The sequence below is a fragment of the Lissotriton helveticus genome, chromosome 7 (assembly GCF_964261635.1).
Source record: "Lissotriton helveticus chromosome 7, aLisHel1.1, whole genome shotgun sequence".
In the NCBI taxonomy this organism is placed as follows: Eukaryota; Metazoa; Chordata; class Amphibia; order Caudata; family Salamandridae; genus Lissotriton; species Lissotriton helveticus.
Genome location: NC_136068.1, coordinates 1,829,178,013 through 1,829,201,922, shown reverse-complemented (window position 1 = coordinate 1,829,201,922; position 23,910 = coordinate 1,829,178,013). Strand labels below are relative to the sequence as shown.

Here is a 23,910-nt window from a genome sequence, read left to right as displayed (position 1 = left end):
CAGATTTCTGAAAAGAAATTGGTTTCCTATTGTCTCTTAACAGGAAAGGGTGCACACTTTGCAAAATGTCTCTAAAAATGATGCTTGGGTAGAAAACAGAGTATTACAACAATATTGACCACATATTTAGGTCATTGTTTTACTTTTTTCACCTCTCGTCGCTTTTGAGAAAATAAGGTCGTCTTAGGTGAAGGACATCTATCTTTTTGCATGTTCATTTTTATTCTGTTTACTTTCTTTACACTATGGACTGGGTGATAATCCTCATCTCTTATTGACAAGTACTGAAAGAAATGCCAAATAATTACGTTACATGGCTGGGACCACCTTCTTTTCTTTACATCTATCACAGGTGTCTGATGATTAATATTATAACATTCTGTACACTGTGGTACGTCTATGTACCTTCTTCCTTCCTAGGGATTAAACAATGAAATGTAATAACATCTTTTGACTACAAAGAAAAAAAAATTCTGAAAATATGTTGTAAATCTCTTTTTTTGTATATATATGATAACAGCCTTGAAGAAGTTACTGTGTGACGAAACACACGTTGGCTGTTTGTCATTGGTCTTAATACACGTTACTATCTTCTACAACCATTGAAGTCTATCGTCTATTTTTTATGAGGATTCTTGTGAATTTCAAGATTTGTAACTATTGTTTATAACTATTGTTGAGAGTGCTTTGGTATTATACACACTAGTGTGTAGGGAAAATTTCTCCTCTCCACAAACACATATCTCCAAAACAACATGGATTGCAGTATGTGGTTAGCAAGGAGTGGCCGCTCTGCTGACACCACTCCCTAGATCAACAGGGATATGCAGAGGTGTCTTGGAAGAGAGTGTCCTGTCTGCTAACTGCTCTCTGTGCCAAAACCTCTCTCTTGTATTAGAGACCCCTATACTACAGCATGGACAAGGACTGATTTCTTTACTATCACTTCACTCTTGCATGACAAGTCACCATAGCTACATAATAAAATAATTGGCTTCTCCATTACCAAGTCGGTAGGATAAAACATATACAAAGTATCATAGAGATACATATACATCCACCATATTCACAATATGCCAGTTATAGTGAATATTGCACAACTATAAAATAATTGAAATGTATAATAAGAATTAAGCAAAGAAATCAATAGTAACTTTAAACACTTTTTATTACAACAAATCAATTTAACAACAAAAAACTACAACTACATTAACAAACTAGATGAACAACTACTAATCAAACAAAACAAACAAGTATATAATATGTACCATTGTTCTCTGATGCTCATCAGAAGGTGCTCATGTCTCCCCCCACTTCACTTTATTTGCCTACTGGATTTTGATACACATAGCACTTCTTTTCTAGTCATTTAGCAACCTTAGCCTGCCAAAGAGTCATCCGTTTCCTGGTATATCAGAACAGGCTAAGTGGGAAAAACATCTCAACTTATAAGGAAGTAAATAAATTACAGTTAACAAAGATAGATTGTGCAGAGTTATTTCATGCCGCTGAACTGCACAACTGCACTTCCACTTCCTCCTATCCTCAATGCACTGTGTCTGAAGAGGTAGTTATTGCTGAACAGAACAATAGTCCTCCAGAGGCAAGTTTCGATTTTCCCCTGAAAAAAAGACAAAATAAAAAAGGATAAAAGTTACATACTAATCAATAATTCATACCAGTGATACATCACTATATTGTATAAGGTTTGCTACATTTTTCATACACAATCACATATTTATGTTTAATACACCAGAAATGTGTTATTCCCTTTTTTAAAAACTTTCCACACACTCAATCAGTCTATTTTCATATTTTTGCAATTTAATTATAACATGTCATAAGACCTGCTTCCATACCAGTTTATAAAGTAACACATTCATCTTGACACACCTTTGATAACACTCACCCAATGTTTCACTTTAGACATAGCAATATCACCATTTTGATATGGCTAAAATATATACACATTGAAGCTCATAAGAACAATAGAGCCTGTATTATTAAATTCTTTATTTTATAATTTAGAAAACTGTACTTTCTTTATACAGTGTACACAGTTGAGACACTTCATTTTTAACACAATCTGAAAACCTTGCTCACATCTCTTTACATTATTGCGAGTGGATATATCGGTGAGTGACTGGTTGTATAAGTAGCTGCATGGGTGACTGAGTGCTTGTGTGAGTGGCTGTATGTGGGAGTGAGTAAGTGGATGTGTGAGTGTCTCTACAGATGAGGGAGTGGTTGTGTGAGTACTTGTATGGGTCAGTGAATGGGTTTATGGTGGTTGTGTGGGTGTGTGAATGGATGTGTGATTGGCTTTGTAGATGATGTCATCAGTAATGTAATTTAAGATGCCATCACTGATGTCATTAGCGATGTCACTTACCATGCCATGAGTGATGTAAATTGTGAGATCATAACAGTGCATTGCTCGGCATAAGTTAAAGTTAGCTCAGGTAACTATAACTACTGAATATCAATGGTTTTGAAAAAGTGAAATCTGAGCCTAACTACAACGTTCCTGTAACCTTTTTTTAAAGTCAATATATATAGTCGAAACGCGTAGGCCGTCCATTTTGCACTTTTTTACACATGGTGTGTATTTAAAATAAACTAAAATAAATTACCCTACTGTTGTGGTGCCGTGACTTCCGTTGTATAAACTGAGAACGTAAAGATTCAGGGAAATATATATATATACGCGTCACGTGGATTTATGGAGTAAATAAATTTAACTTTATTGGACTTATACGTGGATTCTGGTTTGTACCGCCGATGCCCGAGTGCTCGTCAAGGAACGCCGTTTGCTGAGGATATAAATATATATATATATATATATATAAATTGTACTCGTTGATTGCTGGCTACCGCGGTGCACCTAATCAGAGGGTGTGTCAGGTAAACGCAGAGTCAGCACTCTCTTCCAAAATTCAAACATGGGTCCTCTACGTAGCCATTGATAAATGATACCAAAACTCCAGGGTGTTATCAGTGCAGTTTTATTGAAGTGCCCGTATGCTGCTGGTTCTGATTCACTTCACAAATGTCATAAATGATGTCATAGAACATGTCATGAGTGATGTAATATGTGAGGTCATAAGAAGTGCATGATAGCGGCACAAGTTATAGGTAGCTCTGCAAACTAAAACTGGTGTATTTCTGTATTTGGTTGGTGTTAATGTTGTCACCTAATAATAATATTTATTTGTGAATTTCCAAGTTTTTTTTAAGCAAACACAATTTTCTTATGACACCTAAATATAACCTTACTTTAACCTTTTCTATTTTCAGTGAATGTCTCTGTTTTTTTGTAATGTCAAGTAATATTTTATTTCAGTAGCAAAGCCAACCCCTGCCATGCATGGGGCCTCACCTGTGACCATGCTCTGTGTCAAACCCCCCACAGGTAGCCAACCAATGCTGCACAAGGCCCTTGGTTATGCACAGCAGGGGGTTGGTGACAAAACCTGGCCTGCAGTCATTCCCCGTGCCTAATTTTGTAAAAAAGGGGAGAGACAGCACAGCCCCACTCCCCGACTTTTATTAGGCCCTGGTGATCCGATCCCCAAAGGGTCCAACTAATAGAAAAGGAGTAGGGTGCCATGTTGCCATCCTCCCCATGCCTTCATAGCCCCTGGGGAGCTTGCGGAGTTCTGAAAAAAGTTGTTTCCCCTCTCACGTTTCTCAACGTCAAGTTGTTGAGCGTGATTGAGGAAAACCCAACTCCTGGTGACATTTTCCTCACTTGCGATCATCAACATCAGGTTGGCGAGTGTGGAAAATCAACCTCCCGGCAAGATTTCTCAACATGGGCAGTCAGATTTTTCATTGCAAGTGGTTGCATATGCTGATGACGTTTTGACCCCTGAAACATGGATGATGGGTCTCATAAAGACCTACAAATATGGGACACCTGCTGTAATTGTGGGGGGGCTCACAAAAGGTGGAATTAAAGGAAATTGTGGTACTTGTATTGGCCCAACCATATGTCCATGTAAAAGGAGGGGAGGAGTAGGAGTCAAGTGATGGGACTGCCGGGTTCTCTTTAAATAGTAAAGAATAATTAAAAGCACACAATCTGTGTCTGGGCATCTGCTGGATAATACTCTCGGGAATAAAGGTGAGCCAAGTGACTTGTAATCATGGCCTTTGTTTTTGCTCCCTTTTGACGGGAAATTTAAAAATGCCTCAACCAGATGGGAGCAAACACATGTTTACCTGCCCACTGTACTGAGGGCAGGGAAATTACTGTGTCCTGTGGGTGGGCTCCCTAGGATACACTAAGTAAGCTGGCACCAGGGGATGGTGTCCCCTGGGCCCCTTCTGCTTTTTTTTTAGCATTCAGCCCCAGTGGATTGGGTCTCCTGGGGCTTTGAAAGTTCGGGGAGGCGGCCATGTGCCATGAGGAGTGTTCTTCTGGGTTCCCACCACTGGGACTAGGAGGGCAGGGTATCCCTTCCTTTCTCCCTTATATATTTTTTCCCTGTAATAGCTGCCAGTAACGTTTTTCTCCTGTTGCTGGTGGCCTGTTGCTGGTGGGTAATCATGGTGATTGCTCCAAACGGAGTCAGTGAGACGCTCATGGCTCAAACGGTCAGGAAATACTAATATTTATTAACCTACTGAATGGATTTACACCATATCACAAAAACTACAATCCGCAGACCATGATCTAGCTTCGTCTAAATTTGGTGTAATTCCGTTTAGCAGTTTTCGTTGTAGTGCTTCTTGTACAAGTCTATGAAAAATCATCTCTTACGCCGACGACACCCAGCTGATCCTCTCCCTCACCAGAGACCCCGACACCGCCAGAACCTGCCTACACGAAGGGATGAAAGACGTCGCCGAGTGGATGAAGGACAGCCGCCTGAAACTGAACTCGGACAAGACGGAAGTCCTCATCCTGGGATCTTCGCCCTCCGCCTGGGACGACTCCTGGTGGCCCCCAGCCCTGGGCACCACACCCAAGCCAACCGACCATGCACGCAACTTGGGCTTCATCCTGGACCCCTCCCTCTTGATGACCAGACAAGTCAACGCCGTCTCCTCATCCTGCTTCAACACCCTGCGTATGCTTCGCAAGATCTTCCGCTGGATCCCGACCGAGACCAGGAAGACTGTCACCCAGACACTCGTCACCAGCCGACTGGACTACGGAAACGCCCTCTACGCCGGAACCACAGCCAAGCTACAGAAAAGACTCCAGTGCATCCAGAACGCCTCCGCCCGACTCATCCTGGATGTCCCCCGACGCAGCCACATCTCCAGCCACCTGAGGAACCTGCACTGGCTCCCCGTCGACAAGAGGATCACGTTCCGGCTCCTCAACCACGTTCACAAGTCTCTCCACGACCTGGGCCTCAAGTACCTCAACGACCGCCTGACCTTCTACACGCCCACCCGCCAGCTACGGTCCACCAGCCTCGCCCTCGCAGCAGTACCACGCATCCGAAGAGCCACCGCCGGAGGAAGATCCTTCTCTTACCTGGCTGCCAAGACTTGGAACTCCCTCCCCATCCACCTTCGGCTGACCCAGGACCATCTCGCCTTCAGGAAACAACTCAAGACCTGGCTGTTCGAGCAGTAGCATACCCCTCCCCCCAAGCGCCTTGAGACCCTCCCGGGTGAGTAGTGCGCTATACAAATGGCATGATTGATTGATTGAGTGATTGAAAAAATGTTTGGGGATTTTGCATTTTGGGACCCCCTTTTGTATAAAACAAATCCCCTCCAAGGGAATGGAAGACGTTGTACTAATGCAATGCAGGTGGTTGTTTGTTCAAGTTCAAAATGAGATCCAACAATGGCCAAACTCATTTATGTATTATGGATTGCAGACAGAGACTTATTACTAGTGTCATTGGACATAATACACTTGTAATAAAGTGGATGGGATAACATCCACTCTTGACAAATTAACCCATCAACAAAACTCTAAATGAGTCCATTAGTCTTGGTAAACATCATCTTGGACAAATGTCTATTAATATTCAACAGTGAAGAATGAAATCAATTTAGTCATTGTTTTTTTTATGTTGAATTGAGCCCTGAGATTGCATATTTTAGATATATCAGCCCTGGAATAAATCCAGCACCACACTTGGCCCTTCCATAGAAAATAATGGAGGCTGGGACTTAAAAATAAAACCTCGTAGGAAATAATGGTAAAGTCAATAAAGTTATTATGGACTAGATGTACGAATAATTTTTCCTGTTGCAAATGGTCTGTTTCACAGAATCTGGCTATTTGTGACAGGCAAAATATGCAATTTGAGATGTACAAAGCCCAAATTGTGACTCAGTCACTTGTTACCGAACTTCAATTTGGGTTTTGCGAATAGATATTAGGATAGGTTAAGGGCTTACCTCCCTAATACCAAATCGCTGTGCCATGTATGAAACGTGGTCACCAATAATTAGCTTTTTACCACCAAATTCAATTTGATGGTAAGCTTACCCTTTGAGAATGGCTGTAAAAATGTTTTTTAAGAGCAGGCAGTAGTCCCACGGACCAATGCCTACTCTTTAAAAATGAAACTTAAAAGTTTCAGTTTTCTTTTTACAATGCATCCGGTCATACTTCCTGTGTTTTTTGCGATTCACAATAGGTCAAAAATCAACCTACCTCATGTGTATTAATGAAAGAGAGGTCTGAAAGGAGAGGCCAGTCCCAGGATATTAATGAGATAGGACTCTATAGGACTCACTGGGAATCACAAATGAAACTCAATAGAGTTTCGCACATTTGGAATTGTGATTCCCTAATTGCAATTTGCATGGAATAACAATTAGGAACTCACAATTTTTAATGTAGGTACATATGGGCCTTTGACCTTTGAAAATGTATATCCATTTAATTTAATTAAAAAATATATAAAAATTAAAAATATATATTATTTTATAACATTTTTAATAACCATTTTTGGATTTACAATTAGATATACTTTATTTTTGATTCATTAAATTATTTCTATACATAATGTTTTTCAATATTGATTACATAAAAATAAATACAAGCAATTCACTTTAGATGGATTTTTTTGCTAAATCTTTAAAAAAAAGTTTTGTTACCTAATTTAAACAAATTATATTTTGTATTCAAAATTAGGTTAATAGTGCTGTAGAATATATTTTTAAATACATATTTTCTACGAATCTACATACATATATAAAAATGGCATAAACATATTTTTCCTTTTACTGTAACAGAGGGAGATCCTTACCCTATTGGTAGAGACCTCCAGCAACGTTAAAAAGTTACTAGTAGTAAATTTATGTTATGCTATGTTATTTTAGTAATTACTTGTAGAGCCGGGAGGTTTCATGGCGCTGTCTCTAGCGAAAGGCGGAATCAAGCAGGAATCACCGTTGGGACTGCGTAAATAGCCAGGTTTTTAGCATCTTCCTGAATCCTAGGAGATTATTACATGATCAGATTTTCAATGGAACGGAGTTCCATAATCTGGGGGCAAGGGTCGCAAACCTGCAACCGTCCTGACGTTGAAGTTTGAAAGTCGGGGTGGCCAAGAGGTGGAGGTTGGCGGAACGAAGGTTGCGGGAGGGGGTGTACCTAGGAAGGAGGCTTTTGATGAATTGGGGGCTGCGGCCGTGGAGGGACTTAAAAGTGAGACAGGTCATCTTAACCGCATGCGTGCGGTAGGATTTCCGCCCGTACGCTGGGATTTACTCATTCCCATGTTTCATGACGAGCTGGGCTCATCATGAGCGTGCGAGGAGGCTACCTCATGACGAGCCCAGCTCGTCAAGAGCGTCGAAGGGGTTAAAGGCAACGCGTTGGGAAATTGGAAGCCAATGGAGTTTTCCTAACAGGGGTCTAGCAGACTACCAGCGAGGTTGCTGGTGAATTAGTCTGGCCGCCTGGTTCTGGACCAGCTGAAGGCGTTTGCTAAGGAAGAGTGGAAGGCCCAGGTAAATAGAATTGGCATAGTCCAGGAGTGACAGTACCATGGCTATCACGACCTGGATCATGGCCGAGTGGGTGAGCATGCGGCTGATCTCCCTGATCGTATGGAGCTGGAAGAAGCAGGAGGACACAACCGCACCTACCTGGGAGAGGTTATTATCGATGATCACCCCAAAGCTTTTGACCAATGGTGATGGGATGGGTGAAGGGTTGAATTCTAAGGGCCAATAGTGTGGGCCCCATAGGGGTTAGGCTGTTCCCGTTCTGGACTAGCTTGGTTTTACCAAGGTTCAGCTTTTGATGGTTTAGGTCCATCCCTTGGCGAATGTGGAGCATTGTCCCCTGAAACTCCCGAATTGATTCGGGGGGAATTGTCTATCGTGAAGATCATCTGGAGATCATCTGGATAGTTGAAAGTGATGGTTTTAAATTCCTTCAGGGACTGAATCACTGGTAACAGATATAAGTTGAACAGTAGGGGGGTATAGTGAGGATCGCTGGGGGACCCCACAAGTTGTGGAGAGTGTAGGAGCTGTAAAAGGGGCTAAACGGACCGCTTGGGTGCGGTCAGTGAGAAAGGACCTCATCCAACTATAGGCCGAGTTGCAGATGCCGGCCTGTTTGACACGGTCCAGTAAGATGGCATGATCGACCGTGTAAAATGCAGCCGAGAAGTCCAACAGAACCAGGACCTGTGGAATTCCTTTGTTGGCATTTCCTCATAAGGCATCCAGCACTGCAACAATGACTGTCTCGGTGGAGTAGGCAGGGTGAAACCCTGCTTGATGAGGGTCTAGGTAATCATACTGCTCCACGAAGTTGGACAGATGAGCAGCTACATGAGCTTCAAGGACTTTAGCCAAATAGGGTAGCAAGGAGATCGGCCTATAGTTGGAGGGGTTTTGGGGGTCCGCTGCTGGTTTCTTTAGGAGGGGGACTACGACTGCCTCCTTGAAGGCTTTCGGGATCCTGCCTTGAGATAAAGTTTCATTGAGGAAGGTCAGGATAGGGAGTGAGTGGATCGAAAAAGCGTCCTTTAGAACATGCGGGGGACAGCAGTCCCTCGGAGAACCAGATTTTACCCTGGCCAATAGAATCTGCAGGGATTGCTCATCTATGAGTGGGAATTGGTCAAGGGTATGAGAATTGGGTATTGATACTGTGGGACAGGAGAGAGGGATACTGGCTTTAATAGTAGCAATTTTTTCCAAAAAGTATCTGTTCAGGGTGTCTCACAGATCTTGAGTGACCACGGGGTTGGGGAGAATTCTTTCAGCATTGGATAGCTTGTTCACTATGGCGAAGATGTCCTTTGATTTGTTGGTTGATATTGCGATTTTAACCGAGAAATAGGTGGTTTTGGCTGAGATAATAGCTTTTTTATAGTCTTTGAGGGCATTTAAGTATAAGAGTTTTGCTTCTGGGGCATAAGCCCGTCTCCATTTTCGCTCTTTTTGGCGGAGGTCTAGTTTTTGAATCCTAAGCTCAGGAGAAATCCATTTCTGGGCTTTCGAGCGGCAGGCAATTGTGAGTTTTTTAAGTGGTGCATGTTTGTTGCTGGCTGCTAGTAGCCAGGCTGACATATTAGCTTCATCTATGTCCACATCCGGATTGTCTGAGGGGGTAAAGCTAATCAGACTGTCCATAAATGCTTGTTTATCAAGGGAGTTCAATTTTCCAGTTAGGACCCCCTTGGGCGCAGGGGACTTACTGCGAATAGGGTTGGAGACGGTAAAGCTGATTAAGTGGTGGTTGGACCAAATGCAAGGTGATATAGTGGGTGTAGAGACCATAAGGTGGGTAGTCCAAACCTGGTCCAGGGTGTGGACTTTTATGTGTGTAGCTGAAGAAATGTGAGGGGTGAAGTTGAGATTAGAAAGGAGTAACTAGTTACTAGTAGTACATTTACACTCATATACTTTTCTAACCCTGTTTAGGGGGTAACTTTACACCCAAAAATGGTAAACATCCAAAAGTAGTATAGTTACTACAAGGTGTGAGAGTAAGTATACATGTGTAAATTTACATACATTTACATTTACATTTGGCATTAGGGGACTATGTATTTGGTAATCTTATGCATTGACATCTCATGTGAGCTGGTAGATTGATCATTTCAGCTGCCTACTATTATTGATCTTCTCTAAGTGACTTCTAACCACCACACCCTTCAATAGTTAATTACTCTTTCAATATTGGAAGTCTTATTAATCATTAAAACATTCACAGCATTAATTTATAGAAAATTCCACTGCATAGATATTTTTTTTTTATCTGCAGCATTTCTCTCACTTTATATTTTCAACAAAATCTTGATGTTTCTGCTAACCATCCCCTTTGCAATGATGATAACCTAATCATGTATTTTTCATTGGTCTGTTGGTAGGGGTCACCTATGCAGATCTGAATTTGATTCAACAACCCAAAGGCACAGGTATGTCTTGTTGCAGACCAGTAACTTAATCATACTGTGTGATGGCATAAGCAGTGCAGTGAGGGGGTGTACAATATAGATAGCTGAGGTAACTATAACTGCTAATTTTCAGTGGTTTTGTGTGTCAAATCTGAGCCTAACTATAATAGTCCTGTCGACTCAAGTTTTTTAAATTAATTTCTCCTTTTTTTAATTCTAACTATAACATCCGTGTAACTTTTGTTTTTTTCAGTGAAATTCTATGATTTTAATGCTATTTCCTAACTATATTGTCTCTATACCCTTTGGTTTATAAATACATTTTATTAACACATTATACAATTTAAAACAAACAATTAACAAATAAAATAACATATTTACCTACATAAATATATACTTGGGCTTTTATGGTAGCTATTTCCGATACCAATGAAAGAAACAGTTATTGGTACTGGTTATATAATATATGTACTCAGCGCCTCTGTTGCTGCTATTTAGCATACGGCTGGTTTAGTGGTACACCAAATAAAATCGGTAAGATGTTTTAGGTTGATCATTGGCAATGAATTGGAATATTTATATTTAAAAACATTTTATGTATTTATATGTTTTATCATTCTAAATTGCCAACGCAACTTTTCCTGAATATGTGCAATATTACTTAGAGGCTGCTACATATTTATATATTTATATAAATGTAGAAATGAATTTTGCTTTACCTCCATTGCAAGCTTTTTTAGTGTCACATCTCTCTGGAGACAGTCTCTGCAACAGGGCTCCATTGCATAATTTTCTTTCCTTCAAAAGAAGAGAGTTCCAATGTTAAGATATCTTCTGCTGAAGAGAGACAACGATGTAAAGAGCAGGACGAAGAAGAAATAAAATTAGCACTTCCCAAAATGCTTCCAGACAAATATATACAGCAATAGATTCTCAAGAAATAGTTTGAAAATGTGATGACATGGCACAGCATCTGTTTCAAAACACCTGAAAACCATACATACTATGATGTATGAGAGGATGGTAAGAGAGATTTAAGGTGGTGCATTATCATCAATAGTTAGACCAACTGTGAGACCCTTACCACTTGACCAGATTCTTACTATTCGTGCTGTTTGAGCAAAATTGCAGGACATGGGGGCTCATTGTGCGAAAGTGGAACCAAATAAATGTTGACCACTTCATGGATGTTGTGAAGAAACATGATTCTTATTCGTTTTCACCTCATCCTTTGATTACTCTTTGAAAACAAGCAGACATCTGAAAAGCAAATATAGAATAAATTTTGCTTCCCATTACATGCTATAAGCAAGTGAATAACTACATAAGTAGTTATATCAATGCATTACAGGCTGTGAAATTGTCTGAGTATGGGTGTATAAGTGGGTATATAAGAGGCTGCAAAGACTGGTAACTGGCTGGGTTAGTGAGTGTGTGGGTATGAAACTGTATGTGCAACTATCTCTTTTAGTGGTGGATACATAAGTGATGCATGGGTTTGTGAGTGTATGTGTAAGTGCCTCTGTCACTGCCTGACTGAGTGTGTTAGTGGCTGTACGGTTTTGTAAATAGGTATGTGATTGACTGTATGGCTAGTGACTGAGTATATAACTAGATGTATGGGTGTGTAAGTGAATATGTAAATGATTATCTGAGCGCTCAATACGTTAATGGCTGTATAGCTGCGTGAGTGGGTGTAACAGTACCTTATGAGTGGAAGTGGATGAATAGGAGAGTAAATGGGTTTGTGAATGGTTTATGGGTGTGTAACTGAGTGGAGTCTGTCAGTCACTTTTTGTTTATATCAGTGGTGGGTACATAAGTGCATTTGTGGGAGGGTAACTGGGTGTATAAGTGCCTGCCTGACTGAGTGAGTGGGTGCAAATTACAAATTATTAAATTACATAATAAAGGCAAGTACCCTCATCTAATTTTTAACACATTCATCCATACTGGCTTAATAATAGCACTATATCTTCAGTATAAAAAGTCCCTCCTTTGCTGCTCACTATATTTTTAGTTATTATTCTAATCTAAGCTCCCTTCTATTTTGCGTTTTAGTGTAGTGTCTAAAAACCTCACATTTTCTTTCAGCTTAAATACACTCACGCCATTTCCTAAAATATATTTTACTATAGTACAACCTAATTACAATACCGCTAAATTCTCTTTGGTGTTGCCCAACTTATATTGTAAGTTCTGTTAACATCTGTTTTCCACTGCAAATCTCATGTCAGAACAAGGGCTATCCTCCTTCACTCTCATTAGAAAAGTACCTAAAATGACTACCCTTCCCCTTGTGCTTTTACTCATACTCCTATACTTAGCAAATCACAAACTTCCTTTGATCGTTATTTTTTTTTATACAACCTTTGCACGGTTGGTCATTTTTAACCCTTTCCATGTTTTCTGTATATAAACTTAATTTGGTTGTTTTTTTGCATATCCGGGTATCCACCGCTGGCCTCAGTGTGGCCCCCATGTTAATCCATTCCAGATCCACAAATCAATGCTTAAGCCCTTAAAAGCATTCAGCAATCTGTTATTAATGTTTTTCATCTATAGTTTATGGTTTAAAATATACTCAATTACAAGGCATACACTCCCTACTGAGCAACATTTGTACACCAGTCTGTTTTTGAGTTTCACATTGCAGTCTATTTTGTGTCACCCACCCCCAACTCTATTGACTTGGCATCCACAGGAACCATGGAGCAGTCTCTGGCTAGTAGTAGGTCAAAAGTTCACAAGACTTTCTCTAAGCTGCATACTACCCTCAAATTAGTAGCAGGTGTTGTTGCCTGTTTGCAATTTCAAGCATATCCAAACAACATATCTATTTTTATCTTTCAAAGCCAATGTTACTTTTTCTGTAAAATCACTACCTAATGTTAGTTCCCTGCACACGTCTTCCATCCAATTAGATATGTTCTTATATAATTTAGGTGTTTCCCTCCATTTTAAATAATTGTGATCTTCAAAACTGCCTCATTCTGCCGCAGCCTTTTCCTGTGTGCTTCTCCTGCTTGTCTCCAAAATGGTCAGAGTGTGGATTATTGATTGTTGGCCATAGTTTTGTGTTTTGGTCCAGTGAGAGAATTTGAAAGAGTGTCACTGACAGGGGCCTAGGTTTACCCAATGGATACATTATTAGGTTTATCAGAGAGGGTTAATGTGGCATTGATTACTGCCTCTGATTCAAAGCATTGTGGGCTGCAAACATCCAGACCTCATGATTGTGCACTGTAGCGGTAATGACCTAGGTATAATTACCGGGGTAGGACTGGAAATACTAATGAAGGATATCTTTGTTAAATTAATACCTCTTTTCCCACATACTGCCTTGGTGTTCTCCAGGATTTGCCAAAAACAGAAGTGGCAGTGGTCAACTGAATTCTGTCCACAAATAGAGCAATCCAGGAAACATGTTAATACAACTATTTCTTCATTCCTCTGAGACAACTACATGGGCTCTGTACCCCACAACAACTTACTCTTCAATATGAATCAGATATATTGAAAAGACGGAGTCCATTTCACAGATGGAGGCAACATTGTTTCCCTCAACAATTTAAAAGACTGCATACCGTTCTATGTGTAACTATCATGTACACATCATAAACACAGAGGTTTTTTTCAGAGCCAACCCATTGCTACTGCCGAAACGCATCTTTCATGTGTTCCTGTTTCTGTGGAATTTTGATTCATTAAATGGCTGTATTCCCCTGACTTTGAGTGCCTGCTCTCTTTCTTATTGAAGCTTGGAGGGGTACTGTTTAGAATATTTAGTGCTTGCTGTGGTGCTGATATCAGAACACCACCAGCGATAGGGCAGCACGGCAGCATACGGCAATTCTCCCTTTATATACACACACACACACACACACACACACACACAACCACACACACACACACACACACGCACACACACACACCCACACACACACACACACACACACACACACACACACACACACACACACACACACACACACACACACACACTAATGCCGAGGCCAATTCATGAAACAACTGTAAAATCCATTCTTCACAGACCTCACTTTTTGGTCTAGCTGCCACATTGTAAGTATTATCTTGTAAACAAGAGGGATTCCGGAATTGGGAAAAGTCCACCCTGAACTGACAGGACAGAAACACTGTTGCGTAGATACCCTACCCAACACCTGACAGTCCTGTGCTAATCTAAGGCTGCTGGTGACTTGCTCATGATCAGCTCAGCTCTATATTTGGTGTTTCTGACCACGGCGGACACTGAGGTTCCTCCTCTAGTTCCGGTACCCAGACAATTGTGTGTCTGCAACAGATGTTTTTTCTGCGTTGAGTGCATAGATCACATTTCAGTTGAAGAAAACCTTAGTTTTGGATTTACCAATGGAGGATGAGGAAGGATATACAACTTTACACTTTCTTGGGAGGAAGAAGCCTGCAGACGAAGGTATGTACATTTTCATCACATTTTTAGTTATTCATGCCATCTTTGCAGGGCTGTAACTTTGAACCTCCGGTACCTTGAGGGTTGACACGTCTTACTGTAAAACCTGTAGAGCAGAGAGTGCCTCTCGTCTCCTGTATTTCTATGACTAGTGTTACAGTAAACTCTGCTGGGAGCTTCCACTCTCAAAATGTGGTTAGTATTACCTTTTGTTATGCAGGTAAGACTGTCTTGCACGAGAAGAGTAAGCTTTGATCATGTAATGTTTAGGAAATCCTCACATCCTGTGCACCTGTACACCTAGTGTTACTTAAAAATCTATAACTTAGGTGGCATAATGTCCAATCCTATGGTTCTATGACTAAGGCCCCTGCAAGCTTTGTGGGGCAGGTAGCGCTCTCATTCTTTTAATATATGACTTCTGATACTCAGATCTCTTTGTGGTATTGAGCCACTGTCTGCCACAAAGACTCAATGTTTTTGTTGTCCTTAGTTCTGCCATGCATTGACCTTCTTCTCATCCTTGTGCCTCTGTGACATGAGAGGCCAATGTATGTCTAGGAGGGCAAGTCCCATGCCAGATTTTCAGTATTGCTACTGGCTATGTAGATAAGTTCCATTTATATTGCTTGTTGTGTAGTTTTGTTTCACACAGCTATCCTGTAGATCTGACTCACATGGCACATTCTGTGTAAGCCAGGCGTTTCTGCTTGTTTTTTTTTATTTTTGGATCACTATATATGTACTGTGACAACCTGCCGCTACGACTGGGAATCAATGAAATATACATTTCAAGCCCATTGTAAGGCATCAGTAAGTGCAAGGTCTTCCTGAGACAGAAAATAGTCCGGGGCACCAAAACAACATAGCCCCATTTCTGAATAAGCTAACTTAGAAAGAGATTTTTACCGATTTTAAATTGTAAAGACATGCATGTGTTTTGCAAGGTATGGAAAAGTGAATGGATTTGAACTTGCTGCATCCAATGTTTGTTTTAATATCATTGAGGTCAGGGGTAAAAATCCGGCCTAGAACACCATAAAACTGGCCCACAAACAGCCAAAAAAACAGCCCACAAATTGGCAAATTAGACTAGCCCTTCGGGTACTGCCCTATAGGCCAATCCAACCCCAAATAAGAGCAGGGACCACACCTGTAGAGTCTAGCAAATCCCTACCCTAACATCCTGGATGAATGCAATGCATCTTCCAAAGCTGTAGGAACAATTCCTCAGTATGGTAAAATATATCCAACTTCCTATATAGGTTCTTCAGAGTGGCAGATGTAAAATTAACATGCAGAATTTTTATTTATTTCCCATGTGAAATATTACATGCCTATGCCTGCCAGTATAAGTGAGTTAATCAGATATTTTCACTAGTGAATGAAATACCTCACACTGTTTGAAAGGAGTGGGCGCCTGTCACACACCTTATTATGCTCAATTTCTTTACAGTTAATTACTTAATCTGCAGGGTAGTATGGACTCCAGTCAGCTGAGCTCACAATCATACATTAATGTCAGAGGACCTGATTTCAAATTGGTTGGTTAATTCTGACCCATGCATAAACCCTTGTTTAGGCATGGTTTGGTGTGGCATCTTGAGCTTCCATTCTTGTTGCCAGGCGCTTAAGAATGTTACCTTGTGAACAGCTGGTCAGTCAGTTGAAGCCTGGCTGTCTTTCATGCAACAGCTCAGATGTGGATGGTATTCATTTATTGGAATAAACTCCTTTGTACTCATGAAACTGGAGTTTCCTGGTTCTTACAATTGGCGACAGAGGATGGCTTAACTTTAACCCTAATGAAAAATCCCAACACTACTTTTCTTTGTGGATGAACTTTTCATCAAGAATCTCTACTGATCAGAGGTACTGTTTTCTTACATCTCTTAATTTGTAATTGAATATACATGGCCTCTAACAAGGACTGAGGACTTTTCCATGAATTTGTAAGTTTTTTTACTGAACTTCGTGACTTCAACTTATCTTGTGCAGCATTGACTGGAGCTGGCACCTTGAATTTAACTATTTGCACACTTTACCTTTTGTATAACTGCCCACTGTACATTTAACTGCAAGACAATTTTCTTTAAGTGTAGGCCATAACTTGGTTGGTTGGGCACTCAGTGTGGCATTGTACGGCGCTTAGTCTGACATTAATCGAATTGGAAACGGACTCTCTAGCGCTGGTTTAATGTAAAGCTCACAACCTGCTTGGTTTAGCACGCGCCAATTCTGGCAGTTTACTTGGAGGTACAACAACTTTTATTGAGGAGCGTATTCAGAAGGCTTTGTTGGGGACTTCTTATTCTCAGTAGGAAGCGTCATTTTAATTGTCAGCTCTCGTGCCTTTGCGAGTTGCTCCGCACCATTACGTTGGTAACACTCCGTTTCGACGCTGGAGCTCAACTTTAAAAGAATTAACAGACTGTATATCTTCAGTGATACACACACTTGCTGCCTCAAGGTAATTTAGTTGTGTTTGAGCAGTGAAACACACACTCTTTTAAGACTTTGAATCTACAATAGTGACACACACACTCTTGATGTCATAATTGTGTCAAATCAAGAAATAGGAGTGACATACACACTCTTTTGACAATTTTGATCGACAACAGTGACACACTGTTATGGTTACTGTTGCTATGTTTATGTTCATTTGTCTTTAGGCACGAACCTAGCCTTGACTCTATTGATGTTCTAGAGTCTTAGGTTTGTGCCGTGTAGTTCGTGGGCAGTTGAAGGCTGGACTTCGTGGTAACCGGATGTCCTTGGTGTTGTTATCATTTACGATAATAAATCCTTATTTCTACTTTGGATTCCTGGCTTATTATCATAACAAAACTGGCGACGATAGTGAAGATAACATCACCATGATTTGAGAACCTTCTGCGTGCAGATTTGTCTTCAATTTCAAGATTTCACCATTTTTGAAGAAACCTTTCGTTGGATTCATTCGGACATCCAGGAGCAAGAAAGTTACTAGACAAACTTTTTCTTCATTAGGATTTTTATGAAGTTCCGGGAAAGCTTTATTTATTTTTTTTTCAAAAGAAAACTCACCGCAACTGTTTTTTTTAATTGACGTCACTTCTCTGCTGTTCAGGAATTTCTGGGCGTCATTTGGATTCCGTGTTTTGAGTTCTTTACCCTGCGAACTCGAACTTCTTGCTGGGTACTTTGAAAGTCTTCAGTGACGTAAGTGTGCTGCCTTCTGCGCTACCGCGTTCCACTCTATGGTCACGCATGTTGAAGTGAAAGGCTTCAGTGACGTATGTGCGCTGCTTTCTGGGCTATCACGCTCCACTCTATGGTCGCGCACGTCGTTCTATGTTACCTTGCAGCCATTTTGTGATTACTGTATCCTAGCAACTTCATGATTGGGACGATCTCCGTGACCAAGTCGGAGTTGTTCATGTGATTGGAATTTTCGGTGAGAGTTTTCTTTAATTTTTTCATTGCTATTTATTGTACAAACTTCCATGAGTCTTTATTAAGACATTTTATACAAATTTTAAAGCCTACTTGTCATCTCAAATCCTCACGGAGTATTTCTTAATACGTATACTTACTCGGATTTCCTTGTTCACACTTTATTCCGAACATGTCTACTGTGCAAGGCTACAATTTGTCACCTCCACAGTGTTTTTGGCCTGCAGGAAGTACTCCCTGCATGCAATGGCCAGAATGGAGAGCTTATTTCATTAATTATATAGATACTTTAGATGCTAAAGGCAAAATGTCTGCTGCTGAAAAAAAAGGAATCTTTTTACATTCTGTTGGTCCGGAGGGTCTTAAAGCTTACAATCAAATGCCCTAAGTAAGTGGAGGAAGTGATCAGAATGTATTTACAGCAGCCATTGATGACTTTGATCATTATTTCGCTCCTAAAGTTTGTATTGGCATCCTTCGAATTTTTTCAAAGAAAGCAGAACACTGATGAATCTGTTGACAACTATGTATCTGCTTTAAGAACACTCTCATTGGATTGTCAATTTGGAACCTTGCAAGAAGATTTAATCAGGGATCAAGTCGTCATGCATGTAAAGGATAATTCAATACAAGACAGACTTTGGGTGAATGGTGATTCTAAATTGGAAGACATTCTTGCTATCGTCAGGAAGGCGGAAATGTCCTGTAGAAGTGCTAAAGAAGTCAAACATGAGGAGAACATTAAACATAATGTCATTGCGAAAGTTGATGCTTCGAAAACACAAAGTGTTTTCAAAAAGAATAATGACTCTACAAAAAGTCGTCGTAGCGATAGTAACAAGCTTAGATGTTATAGGTGTGATAGCAGTTTACACTTGGCCAATTACAAAGGTTGTCCTGCAATCAAACAGAAATGTTCTGTGTGTGGGGGTTTTGGTCATATTGCTAAAGCGTGTAAAAAACGCAGCTCTAAGAAAGTTAAATGTGTTGAAGAGGGCGATTCTTGTGATAGTGATACTGATCACAAAGAAGAACGTTTTGAGAAGTCTTACATGTTGAATATTTTGGATCATTCTCCTGTTATTTTGAATTTGGATGATAATGTGGTAAAGAAAAAACCAATATGTGATATGAGGATTGGCGGTGTGGAAATACAGATCTATGCAGATTCGGGTTCTCCATACTCTATTGTTAACGAGGGTGTATGGAAATCCAAATTTGTAGAAAAACTTGGTCCATCATTATTTCCTGCTGATATCAATTCTATTGGTTATTCTGGTGGAAAGATTGACATCATTGGGTTTAGAGTTTTAGTGTTCAAATTTAAAGACCGTGAATGTACTGCTAAGTTATATGTATCCAAAAGTGGTCCTTCAGTTTTAGGTTGGTTCGATCAGGGTAAACTTGATATTGTCCTTAATCCCAACGGTCCAGAACCAGTAATGGTCATTGGGGATTCTAGTCAATGTAGTAATGCTATGTTGGCTAAATTCCCTGAAGTTTTCAAAGACAGTATTGGGAAATTTGATAATTTTAAACATAAAATAGTTTTGAAAGAGAATGCTTCCCCAAAGATTTATAAGGCAAGACATATTCCTATTACAGTGAGGGATTAAGTACAAACAGAACTCAAAAAGTTAGTTGAGAACGACATCATAGAGAAAATGTAGTCATCTGAGTGGGTTTCGCCCATTGTTGTAGCTAGACGATCCAATGGTAATATTAGGCTATGTATTGACCTTCGTCATTTAAATAACAATATCGTAGTGGATCAATTTGCTCTTCCTCGTATTAATGAGATGTTGGGTTCAATTGGCAAAGCAAAATGTTTCCCTTGCATTGACTTGTCGTCAGCTTATCATCAGATTGTCCTGGATGAAAACAGTAAAAAATACACTGCATTTATAACTCCTTTTGGATGTTTTCAGTTTAAGAGGATGCCGTTTGGCCTCGCCTCTGCTGCCGCTGTCTTTCAGCGGATCATGCATGATTTATTCAGTGATTGTAAGAACGTTGTCTGTTTTCAAGACGACATTTTGGTTTTCAGCGACGACAAGTCTGCTCATGATGAAGTGTTGGAAATGGTTTTGAACAAACTCTCGAAGAATGGACTCACTGTTAAACATTCAAAGTGCAAGTTTTGTGTTAAATCTGTCACTTATCTTGGTCATGTTCTCTGTGAAGAAGGCATCAAACCGAAACCTGATCTGGTAGAGGCCATTCAATTAGCTCCTTCACCAAATTCAAAAGATGATGTTAGGTCATTCTTAGGTTTGACTGAGTTTTACTCAAAGTTTGTCCGCAATTTTTCGTGCAGGGTATTTAACATTAGACAGTTGATAAAAAATAAGAACACATTTGTGTGGGATTTGGAGTGTGAAAAAGAATTTAATGATGTAAAATCTGCCATTGGAAAAGCTGCCTCTCTCAATAGTTTTGATCCTAAGCTGTTTTGTGTTATTACTACGGATGCCAGTGCAAAAGGCTTAGGCGCTGTTTTGACTCAAAAGGTTGGAAAGAACAATGAGGTAGTGATTGCTTACGCGTCAAGGGCTTTAACTCCTACCGAAATGAAATATTCTACCATAGAGAGGGAAACTCTAGCCGTTGTGTGGGCTTTAGAATATTTTAGAGTCTTTGTATGGGGGAAGGAGTGTGAAATTAGATCTGACCACAAACCTTTAATACGATTGCTCACTACTGATGGCATGATTAGAGCTTCAGCTAGAATTGCACGTCTATCCATGAAATTGCAGGATTTTGTTTACCAAAATTGTATATGTGCCTGGTCGTGATAATGTTACCGCAGATTTTTTGTCTAGGTTTCCTCTTCCTCTCAAGGAATGTGTTCAAGATTTATGGTGTGAATTCAATATTGCTCTTGTCCATGATGAGGGTTCTTTACCTATCAAATTGGATGCATAGAAATCGGAGTTCTGTAAAGACAAAGTGTTACAAAGTGTTAAGAAATTTACGGTTCAGGGTTGGCCCAGTAAAAAGAATCTTCTTCCTGATTTGAAAGGATTTTGGGAAGTAAGGAGTGAATTATCTTTTTCGGATGATATTGTTTGGAGAGGTGAGAAAGCTATTCCTCCTGTAGGTATGAGGAATATTATTGTTGAGCATGGTCATGAGTCTCACAATGGTATTTATAGAACTAAGCAGTCAGTTAAGAGATTGTTCTGGTGGCCTGGTTTAGACAATTTTGTTGAGCGAATTGTCAGGAATTGTGTTCATTGTGCGAATTCTGACAAGTCTTTGAAAACTTTGAAACCTAATTTGAAAGGCCATGTCGTTCCTGATGGTCCCTGGGAATCTATTGCGATGGACATTATGGGTCCTATTGGTCCGATGAATAAGTATATTATTGCTGCCATTGATTTCCTTTCTAAATGGCCTGTTATAAAAATTGTGAGGAAGGTGGATACAGACGCGGTACTTCTGTTTCTTGATGAACTTTTTGTGAAGAGGGTTTACCCATTCGTGTGATTACTGACAATGGTGTACAGTTCTTATCCAACAAGGCTAAAGATTATTTTTTGAAAACTTCCTTATACAATCCAAGCGGTAATGGTATAATAGAGAGGTTCAATAGAGTTTTGAAAGGAGCCATACAAATGTTTGGTGTTGATGATGAAAAGTGGGAAATTCAAGTGATGAAGAGTGTTTGGAAATATAGGATCACTCTTAATGACATGACTGATTGTGCTCCTTTCGAAATTATGAGGGGTAGGTTACCGATGTCTAAGGTTAATCCATCTTGGTTAATTTCATCTTACAGATGTCAAGTGGAACTTGGCAAAGTTAAGAAGAGAATGGAGAAATCCCATTTGGTTAACAAACACAGTTTTAATTTAAGGAGTAATCCTAGGCCAGATCCTATTGTGCAAGTGGGTATGCTTGTGAAAGTGAAAAAACCATGGAGAGTATCGAAAGGTGAAAGTCAGTATATGGGACCTTTTGTGGTGAAGGAGGTATTGAAGAATGCAGTAAAGCTTGCTAATGGAAAAGTTTAAGTAAGATTGCTATACTCAAAGGAAATAAGGATCTGTATAAACAATGATTTTATGGAGGATGTTCAGAAAAATTCTGTACTGGTCGATGATAATCTTAACAACAATTCTGATGTAGTTGACAACAATCTTGACATCAATGATATTAGTGTCAACGGTAAAGATTTAACTGTTGTGCCTTCTTGTAAGGACACTGTTCAAGAGAATGTATGTTCATCTGACACTAAACGTTTACGAAAGAAACCTATATGGTTATCAGATTTTATAACTGCTATCCGTGATAGGTTGCATTCTTAATTTATTTTTTATTTTTTTTATTTTTTTTATTATTTTAGATTAAAGGGGGAAGATGTGTTATGGTTACTGTTATTATCATAACACACACACACTCTCGTGTGTCATAATTGTGTCAAATTAGGAACTACTGTTTGCCACAGTGACACACTTTTGTGACTTTTCTTCCACAGTGACACACGCTCAATTTGCACTTAGTCTGCATTTTTAAAAAAAGGGGAGAAAGAGATAGCAGTGTTTAACATATTTTATTCTTATTAGTTGTCATTCTATCACGCATTTAATCTTGTATTGGCTATGTCATTGTGTGAAAATCGCATATTTTATTGTTTATTTCCATTATTTACCTTGCACTTCCTTCAAGTTATTTCTATTTCCTTTCATTTTACGAGTATGCAGAGTGTGACTGCACCTCCATTTGTTTGGCTTCATCCAGATATCCACATATTAAGTGGCAAAAATGGTGAAAAGTATTTGAGAGATATGCAAGAGTATGTGGATCTTCATTAAGTGCAGAAAGGAAAACAGCTTTACTCTTACACTGTTTGGGATCTGAAGGTCAGGAAGTTTTTGACCATCATCCTGACCTTGAGGATCGTGATCTCAACGAATATAAAATTTGTATTGCCAAATTAGACAAACACTACCTACCCAAGGTCAGTAATATCCTCAAAAGGTATCATTTTGACCACAGGACTCAATTGGAAGATGAGAGCATAGAAAATTACGTAACATCTCTTAGAAAATTGGCCTCATCATGTAAATTTGCTGCAACTCTAGACGAGCGAATAAGAGATCAATTTATGTTGGGTTGTAGTATTGAACGAGTCAGGGAAGAGTTGTGGCAAAAGGATGAGCCAACTTTAGAGGATGTTATTGTAATTGCTAAAAGGATTGAACATTCTCTGAAATGTGTCGATGTTATAAAAAGAATGGTGAAAGTAAAGAGATAAGCTCTGTTCATGTCATTAGGACTGTTCCTAAAGAAAGTATAAGTCATAAAGAAACTGTAAACCATAAGGATATAAAAAAGAAGGGAGTATTTAGTGAAACAAATAACAAATCAAATTTTTCACAAATCAAACGTGTCCGTTGTGGTAAAATGGGTCACTTTGCCAATGACAGGCAAAGTCCAGGGTGGAAGACCATTTGCAGCAAATGTAAGAGAAAGGGACATTTCGCTGTAATGTGCAAAGGTAAGAACTACAATGGGAAGTTTAATGAAATGTATTATGATGTTGATGACACATATGAATACCAAGAAGAGGTGGATTGTGGCCAAATTCAGGTACAAGTGGTCCAAAATGGGGAAGGAAAAAATTGTCCCTCGGATGAAATCCTGGTTGGAGGAAAGCCCACTAAAGTTCTTTTT

General features: G+C 39.7%; 1 protein-coding gene and 1 long non-coding RNA gene across 4 annotated transcripts in view; one reads left to right on the top strand and one right to left on the bottom strand.

Annotated features, from left to right (window-relative positions):
• LOC144767742 (natural killer cells antigen CD94-like) overlaps positions 1–23,910 on the top strand; it is a 121,923-nt gene that overhangs the window by 6,106 nt on the left and 91,907 nt on the right. Inside the window, exon 2 of one of the 3 annotated variants that reach the window (XM_078651127.1) lies at positions 10,317–10,364. The exons of 1 other annotated variant lie outside the window; for it this stretch is intronic. In XM_078651127.1, coding sequence (XP_078507253.1) covers positions 10,317–10,364 — 48 coding nt within the window. Of the gene's footprint in view, positions 1–10,316; positions 10,365–14,665; positions 14,800–23,910 lie in introns of those variants that run through there. One more of the 3 variants, XM_078651129.1, reaches the window with a different exon arrangement.
• Positions 1,151–11,170, bottom strand: LOC144767743 (uncharacterized). The gene is made up of 2 exons (XR_013598329.1): positions 11,063–11,170; positions 1,151–1,621 (listed from the first exon to the last, which is right to left on the bottom strand). It is a non-coding gene; the product is annotated as an uncharacterized LOC144767743 (long non-coding RNA).